Raw genomic sequence first — 15,013 nt, 5'->3', positions numbered from 1 at the left:
TTACTTTTGACCTTGAAGGATGACCTTGACCTATAACCACTCAAAATGTGCAGCTTCATGAGATACACATGCATGCGAAATATCAAGTTGCTGTCTTCAATATTGCAAAAGTTATGGCCAATGTTAAAGTTTTCGGACGGACACTCAGACAGACAGACAGACGGACTGACAGTTCAACTGCTATATGCCACCCTACTGGGGGAATAAAAAAATTTATATTTGTTTTTAAGAGTGCGTGTGACAGACATACCTGTGGCCTCTATTGGCTGGAAGAGTGAATACCAAATCTGCATAATGGACATCAGGGCGTGAACCCCTATCTCTGTGGCACACGTCACCAGCCAGCGCACCATCTCCCGTCTGCGCCAGTTCATCGACATCAGCGTCATCCTCATCACCTGGAGACCGAGCTTGTATGCAGCGTTGAGGGCAGACGAGTGTTTGGGTCCGTCGGGCGGTGTGGCAATCTTGAACGCGTCTTGCGCGAGTTTGAACAGCTGGGTGGAACTGTGGATGTGCTGCTGGGATGCCTCTAGCACCGTGTGGAGACGTGACGAGGAACCTTGGGAAAAATAGGGCGGTTAACCATTTAACACTTAATGCATGTGCATCAAGTTTTGTCCCAGATTATCATGTGCAGTCGGCACAGGCTGATCAGGGACTAAACTTTTCCCCTTAACCCTTTGGACTAAACTTTTCCCTTTAACCCTTTGGACTAAACTTTTCCCCTTTACCCTTTGGACTAAACTTTTCCCCTAACCCTTTGCATGCTGGGAAATTGTCGTCTGCTAAAAAGTCGTCTGCTGAATTTCTAAAATTAGCATTTTCTTCGATTTTTTTCAAAGAATATTATCAGAATCGCAAACAGTTTGGATCCTGATGAGACGCCACATTCTGTGGCGTCTCATCTGGATCCGAACTGTTTGCAAAGGCCTTAAAAATTTGGTTCCTGCACTGAAAGGGTTAACCATATTTTCACTAAGAGACTTCCTCTAAACAGATATTACAATAAAAGTGACATGTGTTGTCTGTGATAAGCCTGTTCAGACAGCAAAGACTAATCTGAGCCTACACTTTTTGCACATGCATTAAGCCCCATTTTCCCACAGCAAGGCAAAACATTCATGTCTCTTTTGGCAAAACATCAGTGACACATCAAGGTCCACAGCATGCTTCTTGTTTTGTAATTAGCTCTTAACCACTTAGATACGCACTTTGAATGGTTTTCAGTCCCAAAAAGAATCAAATTTAATTAAAGATTTTTCTTACTTGAAAGTTTTAAAGCCTTCATTATTGAGCCCTTTTTTACTGAACTGACTGCGAGTTACTTACAGGCTGTTTTGTCTTCATTTAAACCCTTAGATTCTGATGAGCAGCAAACAGCATACACCTGAACAGACTGCCAGTTACTTGCAGGCTGTTCTGGTTTTATGTTGGTTGGATACAGACATTTTACCTTTGCTACCGAGAGGGGGAGGGTTAAATACAACATAAAAGCGGAAAATGGTTAAAATCAAATGTGTAAGAAATCTCTTTCTTCTGTAACTGTATCTAACCTATGGCTGCATTCAGGAGTGACACAGATGTGGACACTGCCAAGCAGAATAGCTTGCCTTTTCCAAAACAAGTCAAGCTAAAAATAACAAGAGATGTGTTCGTCAGAAACACAATGCCCCTATTGCGCTGCTTTGAAATATTTTTTAAAAAAATTTGACCTTTGACCTTGAAGGATGACCATGACCTTGAACTTCCACCATTCAAAATGTGCAGCTTCATTAGAATGCCGCTTTTAAATTTTTTATATTTTTTTTTACCTTTGACCTTGAAGGATGACCTTGACCTTGAACTTGAACTTGATGAACTTGAAATGTGCAGCTTCATGAGATACACATGCATGCCAAATATCAAGTTTCTATCTTCAATAATGCAAAAGTTATGGCCAACATTAAGTTTTTTTCTGGATGGACTGACGGACAGACTGACATACACACATAGTGACATACTGACTGACGGACAGTTCAACTGCTATATGCCACCCTACCGGGGGCATAAAAAGTCAAAAGTGTCTCACCTTTGGCAGCGTTCAGCAGTGTACAGGCCAGCTCGCACTGTTGCCCCTCCACGTGGCCCAGTATGAACCAGCGTGGAAACCGGGACAGCACCACCGAGCCCACGTTGTTCAACCCGTCATCCAACTCTTCTGTGTTCTCTAGCACCGGTAATCTGTGAACGAATGTTTTATTTTCATTTCAGTAATTCAGTTATATAATTGGAGGTCAGTCAAACTATTCACAGTTTGTAAAATGATGATCATTAGAATGATTGTCATAGATTAAAAAATATATACATTATGTTTAAACATGACAAATAACAATCCTGACTAAGAACTATTTTTTTTATTAACATTATTCTTGCCATTCTAATAAGAAAACATATTCAAAGACATTTTTCAAATATACGAAAAACTGGGAACAAGTCACTTTAAGGTATTTAAATGTAAAAAGACACAAACACAAAAGAGCCACAAAGCGATTTTACAAATTTAAGAAATTTCTTAAGGAGCTTTAAGAACACAAGCTTTGGATCTTTCCCTAGTCAAAATCATGCCCCACCCACTCACCTGAGAGCGCGCAGGCCGATCCTGTAGGCCAGGTCCTCGTTGTGTGAGAGCAGACTGTTGAACAGGTACTTGGCAAACGTGTGCATCGGGTAGCTCTCTGTGTGGATGCCCATGCCAAACCCACTGGTGGGACCTCCTGAACAGAAATATACTGGTGTCTCAACCATTTACCACTTAGGTGTCTAAATCATACACCACTTAAGTGTCTCAGGCTCTTGTCCTTAGTTTAAACCTATGTTTGTTTACTTCTATAGCATTTAACGCCTTGGGCTTATAGAGACACTCTGGTATCATCCTCTTCATAAGTAGCTTTAAGACTCTGTTCACATTTCTGCTTAATTACCTAAACCACATTTATAAATTGATGAAGAACTAAGAATGGAAATCAATCCGCAATGTATTTTATATTGATCACTTGTCTCAAATAACACTTGGTAGATGGTAACAAGAATTTTTCCAGATAATATTTATTGTATGTGATTATTCCTATCAATACTTTTAGACACATTTAGCGCACCTTCCAACATCCTATACTATTTTAAAGACACACCAAGCATACCTTCCAACATCTGCACACACTGTCGACACATGACCTCTACAAGGGTGGGGTCAAGGTCAAGGGCCGTGAGTTTCGTCAGCAGCTTCTCCTCCTGTTTGCACGTCTTCTCCTGCGCATACAGACCCGTTGGCATGTTCCTTTGCTGTCCTAGGCCTGTGCACATGGGAATGAACAATTTTTACTTTTAGCGACAAAGTTATTCAGATGCTGTATACAATCCAGGTTAGATGTTTTTTTAATTTGAAGCTGTGTTAGGGGTAAAATAAAATAAATGTAAGGCCTGCGCACAATAGAACGAACAATTTGAGTCTCGCTCTGTGAGAACTGGGCTAAATGTAGGGGCCAAAAGTTGAATCCCATGTATTAAGTCACGTTTTCACTGAGGGAGTCTAACTTTTATCATGAGTGACTTCATTACTCAGTGACAACATAAGATTGAGATAAGTTAGCAGCTGTGTAGGGAGCAAAATAAGAAGATAAATCCAAGACCCATTGGTAATCCAGACCTGTTTAACATTTCAACATTGGAAACAAAAAAGAAACGGTTACATTGTTATAACACTTTTCTTCAGTGATTTGGATTTATTTCCTTCGTATCTTTCAAATGTTTATCAACAATTTAGTATTAAACTGTCAATTAACATATCTTTTTCAAACGAAAAACTTTACTGTCACTTAAAATGGCCATAAGATGTCTGACAAGGCAGGATACCAACCTAAAAGTGCGGCCTCTAACGCTAGAGTGAGGTAGGATTCAGCTGGTTCATCGATGCCCGGTATCAGTCGGTGACCGTATCGCGCAGGCAAACAACTTGAGCCATTCTCATTGAAAAACAGTCTGCTACTCAGGGGATCTAGAAATATAATTGGCAGACAAAATGTCATTTTAAAGTGAAAACTTATTGACACAAATAGTATTGTAATGTTATTTAATACATAAATTTGTTAATAATGTATAGTGAAAACTTATTGACAAAAATAGTATTGCAATGTTATTTAATACATAAATTGGTTAATACAAATTGTATTTTACTGATCAACTGCATAGAAAATTATTACAAAGTATAAGTTATACACCAATAACCTCAGATAACATTTAAACAGGTATTGCTTAGAGTTAAAGTATTTTAAACATAGATTATATGGATAACAAATTGGGGGCCAGGGGAAATCAGACCAAACAAAACTCCCCAATACTTAACAGACTTTATAACCCTAAAAACCCAGTCACAGCCTAATAAAAGTTTTATTCTCTAAAATTTTTATCAAAATAACAAATATCAAATCAAAATAAATCTCAACTTATTAGGCAGCTAATACAAACTATAATACTGAATTAAATATCTATTTTACATATGTTTCTCAGCCGGTACAAGTGTGTTTTTGTGTAAACTTACCCAGGTTGTTTGGATTCTCCTCCATCTTGGAAGCCTCTAGAAGTGTGTCAAACAGTACACTGATGGGGTCCAGGGGATGTCCCACCCAGGGCTCCATGTTTGTCTGTACCAAGAACGATGTGCCTGACCCTCGACTTGTGCTTGGCATACCTGCACATCATACAATAACATTATTTCAACAATATCCAGGCAATGCAACTTAAACATGTCTTTGACAAGGAAATCGTATCAGGAGCAAGTTTTAATTGAAAATGTGAGACAATTTCACATTATAATACAATTCAGTATAACTGATACAGATTCACTTTAAGACAAGTTTGCATAAATATTTTTTTCTGATTGAAGAATAAACAGATCTATTAAACAAGAGCACCGCCTTGCGGGTGCAGACCGCTCATCTATTTTTCTTTTTAAAGGTGTAGGGACCTATCTCAATTTCAATCATAAAGGAGAGAGGGGTGGAGTGAAGAGGGGTGTATAGCGTGGGTGTGTGGTCATTTATGACATTATCTTCCAAAAATGCAAAAAAAATATTCTTTTTTTTGGGGGGGGAGGGGGGATTCTTGGATGGGATGGTTGGACGGTATTTCAAAAATAAAATAATAAAAATTAATATTTGTTTTTTAACCATGTTTAAAAAAAAACAAGAGATGTGTTTGTCAGAAACACAATGCCCCCCTATTGCGCCTCTTTGAAACATTTTTTTTTGTTTTTTTTTTACCTTTGACCTTGAAGGCTGACCTTGACCTTGAACTTCCACCACTCAAAATGTGCAGCTTTATGAGAACGCAACTTTGAAATATAATTTTTTTTGACCTTTGACCTTGAAGGATGTCCTTGACCTTGAAGGATGACCTTGACCTTGAACTTCCACCACTCAAAATGTGCAGCTTCATGATAACGCTGCTTTGAAATAAAAAAAAAATTACCTTTGAAATTGAAGGATGACCTCAACCTTGAAGAATGACCTTGACCTTGAACTTCCACCACTCAAAATGTGCAGCTTCATGAGAACGCCGCTTTGAATTTTTTTATTTCTTTACCTTTGACCTTGAAGGATGACCTTGACCTTGAAGGATGACCTTGACCTTGAACATCCACCACTCAAAATGTGCAGCTTCATGAGAACGCCGCTTTGATTTTATTTTTTTTTACATTGAAGGATGACCTTGACCCTCCACCACTCAAAATGTGCAGCTTCATGATAATGCCGCTTTGAATAATTTTTTGACCTTTGACCTTGAATGATGACCTTGACCTTGAAGGATAACCTTGACCTTGAACTTCCACCACTAAAAATGCACAGCTCCATGATAATGCCGCTTTGATCTTTTTTTTTTACATTTGACCTTGAAGGATGACCGTGACCGTGAAGAATGACATGGAACTTCCACCACTCAAAATGTTCAGCTTCATGAGAACACCGCTTAAAATTAAAAAAATTAATATTGACCTTTGACCTTGAAGGATGACCTTGACTTTGAAGGATGACCTTGACCTTGAACTTCCACCACTCAAAATGTGCAGCTTCATGAGAACGCCGCTTTGAATTTATTTTAATTTGATCTTGAAGGATGACCTTGACCTTGAACTTCCACCACTCAAAATGTGCAGCTTCATGAGATACACATGCATGCCAAATATCAAGTTGCTATCTTCAATATTAAAAAAGTTATGGCCAATGTTAAAGTTTTCGGACGGACAGACACCATAAATTTGATATTTGACCTTAAAGGATGACATTGAACTTGACCTTTCACCACTCAAAATGTGCAGCTCCATGATATACACAGCCATGCCAAATATCAAGTTGCTATCTTCAAAAGTGAACAAGATGCGTTTGTGAAACACAATGTCCCCCTATATGATGTTTGACCTTGTAGGATGACCTTGACCTTGTGAAGGATGACCTTGACCTTTCACCACTCAAAATGTGCAGCTCCATGAGATACACATGCATGCCAAATATCAAGTTGCTATCTTCAATATTGCAAAAGTATTCATAAAATAAGCGATTTTGGCCACATATATTTGACCTCTGACCTTCAAGGATGACTTTGACCTCGACCTTTCACCACTCAAAATGTGCAGCTCCATGAGATGCACATGCATGCCAAATATCAAGTTGCTATCTTCAATATTGCAAAAGTATTTATAAAATAAGCGATTTGGGCCACATATATTTGACCTCTGACCTTGAAGGATGACCTTGACCTCGACCTTTCACCACTCAAAATGTGCAGCTCCATGAGATGCACATGCATGCCAAATATCAAGTTGCTATCTTCAATATTGCAAAAGTATTTATAAAATAAGCAATTTGGGCCACATATATTTGACCTCTGACCTTGAAGGATGACCTTGACCTTGACCTATCACCACTCAAAATGTGCAGCTCCATGAGATACACATGCATGCCAAATATCAAGTTGCTATCTTCAATATTGCAAAAGTATTCATAAAATGAGCGATTTTGGCCACATATATTTGACCTCTGACCTTGAAGGATGACCTTGACCTTGACCTTTCACCACTAAAAATGTGCAGCTTCATGAGATACACATGCATGCCAAATATGAAGTTGCTATCTTCAATATAGCAAAAGTTATTGCAAAATGTTAAAGTTGGCGCAAACAGACAGACAGACCAACAGACAGACAGGGCAAAAACAATATGTCCCCCACTACTATAGTGGGGGACATAAAAAGTTATGGCCAATGTTAAGTTTTTTTCGGACGGACTGACAGACTTATGACATACTGACGGACAGTTCAACTGCTAAATGCCACCCTACCGGAGTGGGGGATGGTTTGGGTGGAGTCTATTGTGGTATGTAAGGTAAGAGTTGTTTTGTCAAAGTATCAATCAAATCTAATCATAAATAAAGAAGTTATGGCAATTTTGGCAAAATTTAATAATTTGACCTTGAAAGTCAAGGTCATTCAAAGGTCAAGGTAAATTTCAACTTGCCAGGTACAGTAACCTCATAATAGCATGAAAGTATTTGAAGTTTAAAAGCCATAGCCTTGATACTTTAGAAGTAAAGTGGATCTAAACACAAAATGTTACCATATATTCAAAGTTACTAAGTCAAAAAAGGGCCATAATTCCGTAAAAATGACAACCAGAGTTATGCAACTTGTCCTTTACTGTCCCCTTATGATAGTTTGCGAGTGTTCCAAGTATGAAAGCAATATCTATGATACTTTAGGGGTAAAGTGGACCAAAACACAAAACTTAACCAAATTTTCAAGTATAAAGGGCCCATAATTCTGTCAAAATGCCAGTTAGAGTTACATAACTTCGCCTGCACAGTCCCCTTACAATAGTTAGTAAGTGTTGCAAGTATGAAAGCAATAGCTTTGATACTTTAGGAAAAAAGTGGACCTAAACACAAAACTTGACCAAATTTTCAATTTTCTAAGTATAAAAAGGGCACATAATTCTGTCAAAATGCCAGTCAGAGTTACAAAACTTTGCATGCACAGTCCCCTTCTGATAGTTAGTAAGTGTTGCAAGTATGAAAGCAATAGCTTTGATACTTAAGGAATAAAATGGACCTAAACACAAAACTTAACCAAAATTTTCAATTTTCTATGTATAAAAAGGGCACATAATTCTGTCAAAATGCAAGCCAGAGTTATCTAACTTTGCCTGCCCAGTCCCCTCATGATAGAAAGTAAGTGTACCAAGTTTGAATGCAATAGCATTGATACTTTATGAGAAAAATGGACCTAAACGCAAAACTTAACCAGACTCCGACGCCGACACCGAGGTGATAACATTAGTTCATAATTTTTTTTCAAAAAATAGATGAGCTAAAAAATCTAATATAATTAAGTTACATTAATGTTATTAATTATGAATTCTTCAATAAAGTAGCACTTATTTGCATATATACTTTTTTATTTTTCTAGCATTTCAGTTTAATCAATTCTAAATCCTAACAAGGTAGGCATACCTTCATTGTCAATTCTATGTTTTTCAATATTCAACTTCTGCTGGTGTTTCAGCGTCTGCACTATTACAACAGCCAATCGCAATCCTTCCTGACTGTAACCATGGGAACGTAGAGCGTCCACACGCGCACAGGCAGTTGGCAGATGTTCTACAATATGCAAAAGTTGGAATAAGCCTTCAAAGATAATTTTTTCAAAATCTGAAAAAAAAAGAAGGAATATTCATCAAAATCAAAGGGCTTTCATAGCAGTTGAGCATTATTTTAGATTTGGTGAAAATTCTTTTCCAAACAATACTGACAAATAAGATGCTGCGATCAATAAACTATCAATTCCCGCCGATGCCCCTGTAGAAGCCTTATAAGTACTGATTAGTTGGCCAATTTGACTAAGTAAGTCACTGTCACATTCAAAAAAAAAAGATTATGTGCATGCGCCAAGTGTTGTATGGAAGAGTCAAAGCAAAAGTCTATCTAGTTTATCCAAGAATTGTGACCTTCTGAATTAGTTTAATTCCAAAAGTAGTTCAAGGTCAAAATTATTTCATGTGAAATGGTTGTGTAGAGTTTAAAAATCCAATAACCAACATTCAAAAATTTATTCAACATTAAAAAAAAATAAAGTCTAATTTTTATTATTAAATGTTATTATACCATGCCAAAGAGGTAGCCCCCGGCAGTCAAAGAGATAGCTTTCTCTGTCCGCCAGCTCCATGTTGAGGTCGTTCTTCAGAATCAACTGTAGGTGCACATCCTTCCAGGTCAGCTTGCTGGCCTCTAGCGCCCGATGGAAGATGGTTCGAGCCCGCGCAGGCTGGTGATTCAGCGCCGCACCTGCAATGAGCGCTATGGATTATAGAAGTTTGATAAGAGTAATAATCATCATTTACAAAGTTCTATGTTTAGTTTTCTCTATGAGTTATACTTGTGATTTCCAAAAGAGTATTTTAACAAGAAAATGTAAATACAAATGATTTTTTCTTATATCACGTTATAAATATATATTTAAAACAAGAGTGCCAAACTGTCACAAGATACGCCCGTTCGAAGGTTTTGGACAACTTGAACTTGATCTATATATCATCTAGACACAACTTCGGACCAAAGTTGGTGAAGATCGGATAAAAAGTACTTCAATTAGAGAGCGGACACCATGCTAAATGCTTGAAATGCACTAAGTGACCACGTGACCTAGTTTTTGACCCAGCTTCTGACCAAGTTTGGTGGAGATCGGATGAAAATTACTTCAATTAGAGAGGACAACATGCTAAATCTTTGAAATGAATTTAGTGAGCCCGTGGCCTAGTTTTTGACCCTGCATGACCCATATTCGAACTTGACCTCGATATTGTCTAGATACAACTTCTGACCAAGTTTGGTGAAGATTGGATGAAAACTACTTCAATTAGAGAGCGCCCACCATGCTTAATCCTTGAAGTGCACTAAGTGACCCCGTGACCTAGTTTTTGATCCAGCATTACCCATATTCGAACTTGACCTAGATACCGTCTAGATACAACTTCTGACCAAGTTTGGTGAAGATCAGCTGAAAACTACTTCAATAAGAGAGCGGACATCATGCTTAATCCTTGAATGGCACTAAGTGACCCCGTGACCTTGTTTTTGACCCAGCATGACCCATATCCGAACTTAACCTAGATATTGTCTATACACAACTTTTGACCAAGTTTGGTGAAGATCAGATGAGACTATTTAAATTAGAGAGCGGACACTGGCGTATAAAAAGGAAATAAAACATAAATTGTGCTAAGTTGTTAAAAAAAATCTTAACTCATTTTTTTACAAAATATTTTCTACAAGATCATGTAGATGAAAGATGTTTTTTGGCTTAAGACACACACTTCAAACCTGGCAACCAACAATTGTTCATACTTTTTTTGCTTTATTTATGTTTTATTTTCCTTAAAAAGTTTGTTTCAAAGTAAAGAATCACACATTAAGATTCACAGCAGATTGCTTGTTTTGTGATAAAAATTTCGTTTAAGTACATAAAGTACAAAACATAGCCATTCCATAAATATTTACCAAACACGGTTTAGCACAAGTGCAGTGTTCTTCAAAGCACCATATAAAAAATCACAAGACGCCCATGACATTTAACGGACGCAAACTTTTAATTTCACACAAATAGTAAACTGTGAATGTATGACTTGACTTAGAACGTATAAAGAACACTACCATGTATGATATTCTTTTTTCAATGAATATGAGCTGTTCTCTGTGGAAAGGGGGCTTAACCCTTTAAGCGCTGGAACCGAATTTTGAAGGCCTTTGCAAACAGTTTGAATCCAAACTGTTTGATATTCTGATAGTATTCTTTGATTTTTTTTTGAAGAAAATGCTAATTTTAGACATTCAGCAGACGATATTTTAGCAGACGACAAATTACCCAGCATGCAAAGGGTTAATGCATGTGCATACAGTGTCATCCCAGATTAGCACAGGCTAATCAGACACAACACTTTCCGCCCAAACTGGATTTTTTGCTCAAAAGAGACTTTCTGTAAACAAAAAATATCAGAAGAGTGGAAGTGTCGTGCCTGATTAGCCTGTGTGGACTGCATCGGCTAATCTGGGATGACACTTTACGCACATGCATTAAACCCCCCTTCCACAGAGGACAGCCCATATATATTTCTTGATCTTTTGTGTTGACATCTAAATAGATAAATCACTGTGATTAAATGAAATGGATTTAAATTCTTTGCAGGTTTACCTGGAGTCATTAACATCAGACTTTTACTGTCTAATGTACGCACACATTTTGGCTAATTTGGTAGGCAAAAATCCTGTATGTAAACTATGAACCCAGTGACATGGCATTTGTTTCTTCTGGTTGAATAAAAAGCCACAACAACATGGCTTACATTGTCTGAATTAAGCTTCTTTAGTGGTTTGTCACTCCTCTGCTTATTTAAATCAAACTTGAAAAAAAAGTTAGCCTTCAATAAATTCAAATAAAATAAATTAATAGTGTGCACACAAATAACACACCAATTAATTGACAAAATAACCAATTGCCAGTGTTTCTACTAGTAAGGCAGTTCAAAATTCAACCTGTACGTTCTTAAACTTAAGTTTATGCATTTAAGGCAATTAATTCAGTGCAGTAAATTTGTCTCCTCTTTTATCATGTAACATGTGATATGTTTTGTGATGCATTAAGTTTGAGACAGTAGGTTCTTTGCAGTGCAAAACAATTTTTCCATGAATCTGTCTCAATATTTAAAAGCCTGACAAAGGCGCAGTAGAAGGTTAAACAGTTCCTTTAAATGTTTTTGCATAAAAAAAACGTCTGCTCCTGTTCACCATGAAATTTACTGAAAATTTGTACTTAATTTCATTGAAAAACTCATGTAAAGATGCAGTTGTATCAGATAATGTTTTGCTTACCAAAAAAAAAATGCAACAAACAAAATATGTTTAATTAGTATGTTAAAAGTGGGTGAGAAACTTGAAATACAATCTAACAACGATCATATCAAATATAACTTTTTTTTCTCCATTCACAATAGCAAATAATAAGCTAAAAAAAAATTGTTTAACGTCATGGTAGAGATCCCTTAAGACATACCTGAAAATCTTTTAACATAATTTCTGCCTGTTGTACCAGCACAGATGAAGGGTTCTGGTCATGATTTGGTTGTTAAAAGTTTTCATTTTTCTAGAGAAAATAATTTCCAGCAATAATGCACTGTTTTACAAAATATTTCTTACAATTGATTGCATCAAATTTTTCATACTTCATATAAAACATAAATTTCCATATTCTTTTGATAGGATTAAATTGGAACAATTTACAGATATGTCCAACCCTTGATATGCTGGAAATTATCTTCGAATCATTTTATCCTTTCCATTTTCTCATTAAAAAAACAACCATGAATTTGTGAAACTATGTTTGGGGACAAATGAGTTGATTCCGTGTGTCTGTGTTCAAATCATTGTGCATTTAGTAAAAATATAGAAATCATGATTTCTACTGAAACATGAAAAACAAATAAGCCACGTTCTGGAAAAAAAAAAACAGGTTTAAAAGCATGTGCGTTAAGTGTTGTCCCAGATGAGCTTGTCCAGTCTGCACAGGCTAATCAGGGGAAAATCTTTACGATTTTATGGAGCTTTTTGTTAAAAATTATGTCCCTGATAAGCCTTTGGAAACAGCACAGGCTAATCTGGGACTACACTTTAGTCACATGCATTAAGCCCCATTTTTCCAAGAGAGGGGCTCAAAATGCAATACAATAAAAGCCCGAAAACAGCCGTGGCTGCATGGTATCGTCATTACCGAAGTATATCTGCGCACCTAAGTTGTCAGTGCCCAGGTGCGCGGTGAGCAGGTTACGACTGTCAGCATCCTCCAGGGGGCACGCGAGGTCAGCCGACCATTTCTCCAGCAGACCCTGCCACTGTTCCTTCTCGTGGCAGCCAGAGTTAGGGTTCAGAACCACGCACACCCATAATGCACCTGAAAATAACTGTTTTATCAAAGGTCTTGTTTAAAGGCCGAGTTTTTTTTTAGAAAAACTCACACCGATAATGCACCTGAAAATTACAGTGCTTGTTTAAAAGTTGTGTTCATTATGCATGATACGATTAAACACGAATTGCTCTCACAACAGTCTGATAAGAACATCACCTTGCTGGAACTTTTCACAGACCTAATGAATATATCATGCACCAAATGCCGTAAATTGTAGCCAGTTGTAATAATCGTGGTACAGACATTTTAACTCAAACACGATGCTGCATTCTATAAATGCATATAGCCCCAGAGGAAGCCTTGTCTGTATCAATTTATGGGCCCATTTGAATAATAATAGGTCAACAGTAAGCAGGTTTGTTTTCATCATGTTGGGAAAGGAGCCTTTTGGATTGGGAAAATTCGCTGGGCTTTGACTAAAATTGGGCAATTAGTTTTTTGTGAAAACCTTCCATTGGGAATTTTTGACTCCCATATGGCACAAATACTTATTTCATTGGGAATGGGGCAAATTACCAGACCCGATTTTGAATGAAAAAAAAACATAGGCTAGGTCAATGTCAAGGTGGAAATGAGGTCATATGATGTGAAAATGTTGTGAGTGTTCAATGATAACATAGTAACGTACCAAGTTCGTCCCACATTTGTCGAATTTTGTCGTTCATTTGTGTGGTCTTCCAGATGATTAATCGCGGGTCAGCCAGAAACTGTTCTGTGATGAGACGCAACATTCGAGCACCATTGGAATCCTTTGCTTGCAACATTTCCCGAACCTGCCGATAGATTGCGCAATACTGTGTACAGCTTCATAACACTAACCGGATGCTATATAAGCATAAGTGACACACTTACAGTATGATTAATATCTTTCGCGGGCAACATTTCATGAACCTGCTGATAGATTGCACAATCCTTTGCAAGGCTTGACAAGAACACTGACCTGAAACTCTCATTTAGCGTTAATGACAACACTTAAAAATGCGAGCTATATCGATGCTTGGTGTAACTTGTGCATAAAATATGTTTTACATAGTAAATGACAAAATAAAACCAAGTTAACGCACTATGCTTTTAACCTTTTACCATTTAAATACGTATTTTGACGCATTTGTAGTCCCTTAGAAAGTTTAATTTAATTAAAGACCTTTCTTACTAGATTCAAGTTTTAAAGGCTTCATTTCAAACCTTTAGATACTGATGAGCAGCAAACAGCATAAAACCTGAACAGACTGCGAGTTACTCACAGGCTGTTCTGGTCTTATGCTGTTTGCACATAGCCACTTTCACTTTGCTTCTAAGTGGGAAAGGGTTAACTTATATATGTGACGACAGGACAAAACTAAGTTATTCTCCTAACAAAACTTGCATAATATGGGCAGGGTTCTGGAAGTACTGGGCTTTTTCTGTGCTTTTTTAAATGCATGTTTAATTCTTTGCATGCTGGGTAATTTGTCTTCTGCTAAAATGTCGTCTGCTGAATTTCTAAAATTAGCATTTTCTTCGATTTTTTTCAAAGAATACTATCAGAATAGCAAACAGTTTGGATCCTGATGAGACGCCACGTTCTGTGGTGTCTCATCTGGATCCAAACTGTTTGCAAAGGCCTTCAAAATTCGGTTCCCGCACTGAAAGGGTTAACAATTTTGAATAGCTGGTTTTGCATACTAAGTTCCCTATTGCTTCTTGTCATTTTATTTCATACTTTACTGCATCAATGCGTACAGAGGCCATTTGCGATATCTTTATACTTTTGTCTTAATCAGTAAATCTATAGAATTTTTACATTGTGCATAAAAATGGGACTATTTTTTGTGTTACTGTGGTTAAGTTCAGTGTGTGATGTTTGTGTTTCATTTGGAACATATTTAATCAGTGTGGAATGTCAAAATGCTATTCAGTATCATACAATGTCAGTCATTAATGTGTTCAACTACAAAAAATAAAGCATTTTAATGAAAATGGATGCCATTATGTA

At 37.2% G+C, this 15,013-nt stretch overlaps 1 protein-coding gene across 6 annotated transcripts in view; it reads right to left on the bottom strand.

Moving 5' to 3' along the window:
- Nucleotides 1-15,013, bottom strand: part of LOC127874089 (zinc finger SWIM domain-containing protein 6-like) — a 358,176-nt gene that overhangs the window by 291,905 nt on the left and 51,258 nt on the right. For all 6 annotated transcript variants that reach the window (XR_008046623.1, XR_008046621.1, XR_008046622.1 and 3 more), the window contains exons 6-15: nt 13,667-13,811; nt 12,844-13,023; nt 9,189-9,368; nt 8,538-8,684; nt 4,577-4,726; nt 3,896-4,033; nt 3,180-3,332; nt 2,621-2,756; nt 2,072-2,223; nt 251-562 (exon numbers count right to left, since the gene is read on the bottom strand). Coding sequence is in view for 1 of the 6 variants with exons in the window: in XM_052418208.1 (XP_052274168.1) it covers nt 251-562; nt 2,072-2,223; nt 2,621-2,756; nt 3,180-3,332; nt 3,896-4,033; nt 4,577-4,726; nt 8,538-8,684; nt 9,189-9,368; nt 12,844-13,023; nt 13,667-13,811 (1,693 nt within the window). In the remaining 5 variants the exon portion in view is untranslated. The remainder of the gene's footprint in view (nt 1-250; nt 563-2,071; nt 2,224-2,620; nt 2,757-3,179; nt 3,333-3,895; nt 4,034-4,576; nt 4,727-8,537; nt 8,685-9,188; nt 9,369-12,843; nt 13,024-13,666; nt 13,812-15,013) is intronic.

Source organism: Dreissena polymorpha, chromosome 3, assembly GCF_020536995.1.
Source record: "Dreissena polymorpha isolate Duluth1 chromosome 3, UMN_Dpol_1.0, whole genome shotgun sequence".
NCBI classification, from domain to species: Eukaryota; Metazoa; Mollusca; class Bivalvia; order Myida; family Dreissenidae; genus Dreissena; species Dreissena polymorpha.
Note: the sequence above shows the minus strand (reverse complement) of the source record. Positions and strands in the feature narration are given on the sequence as shown.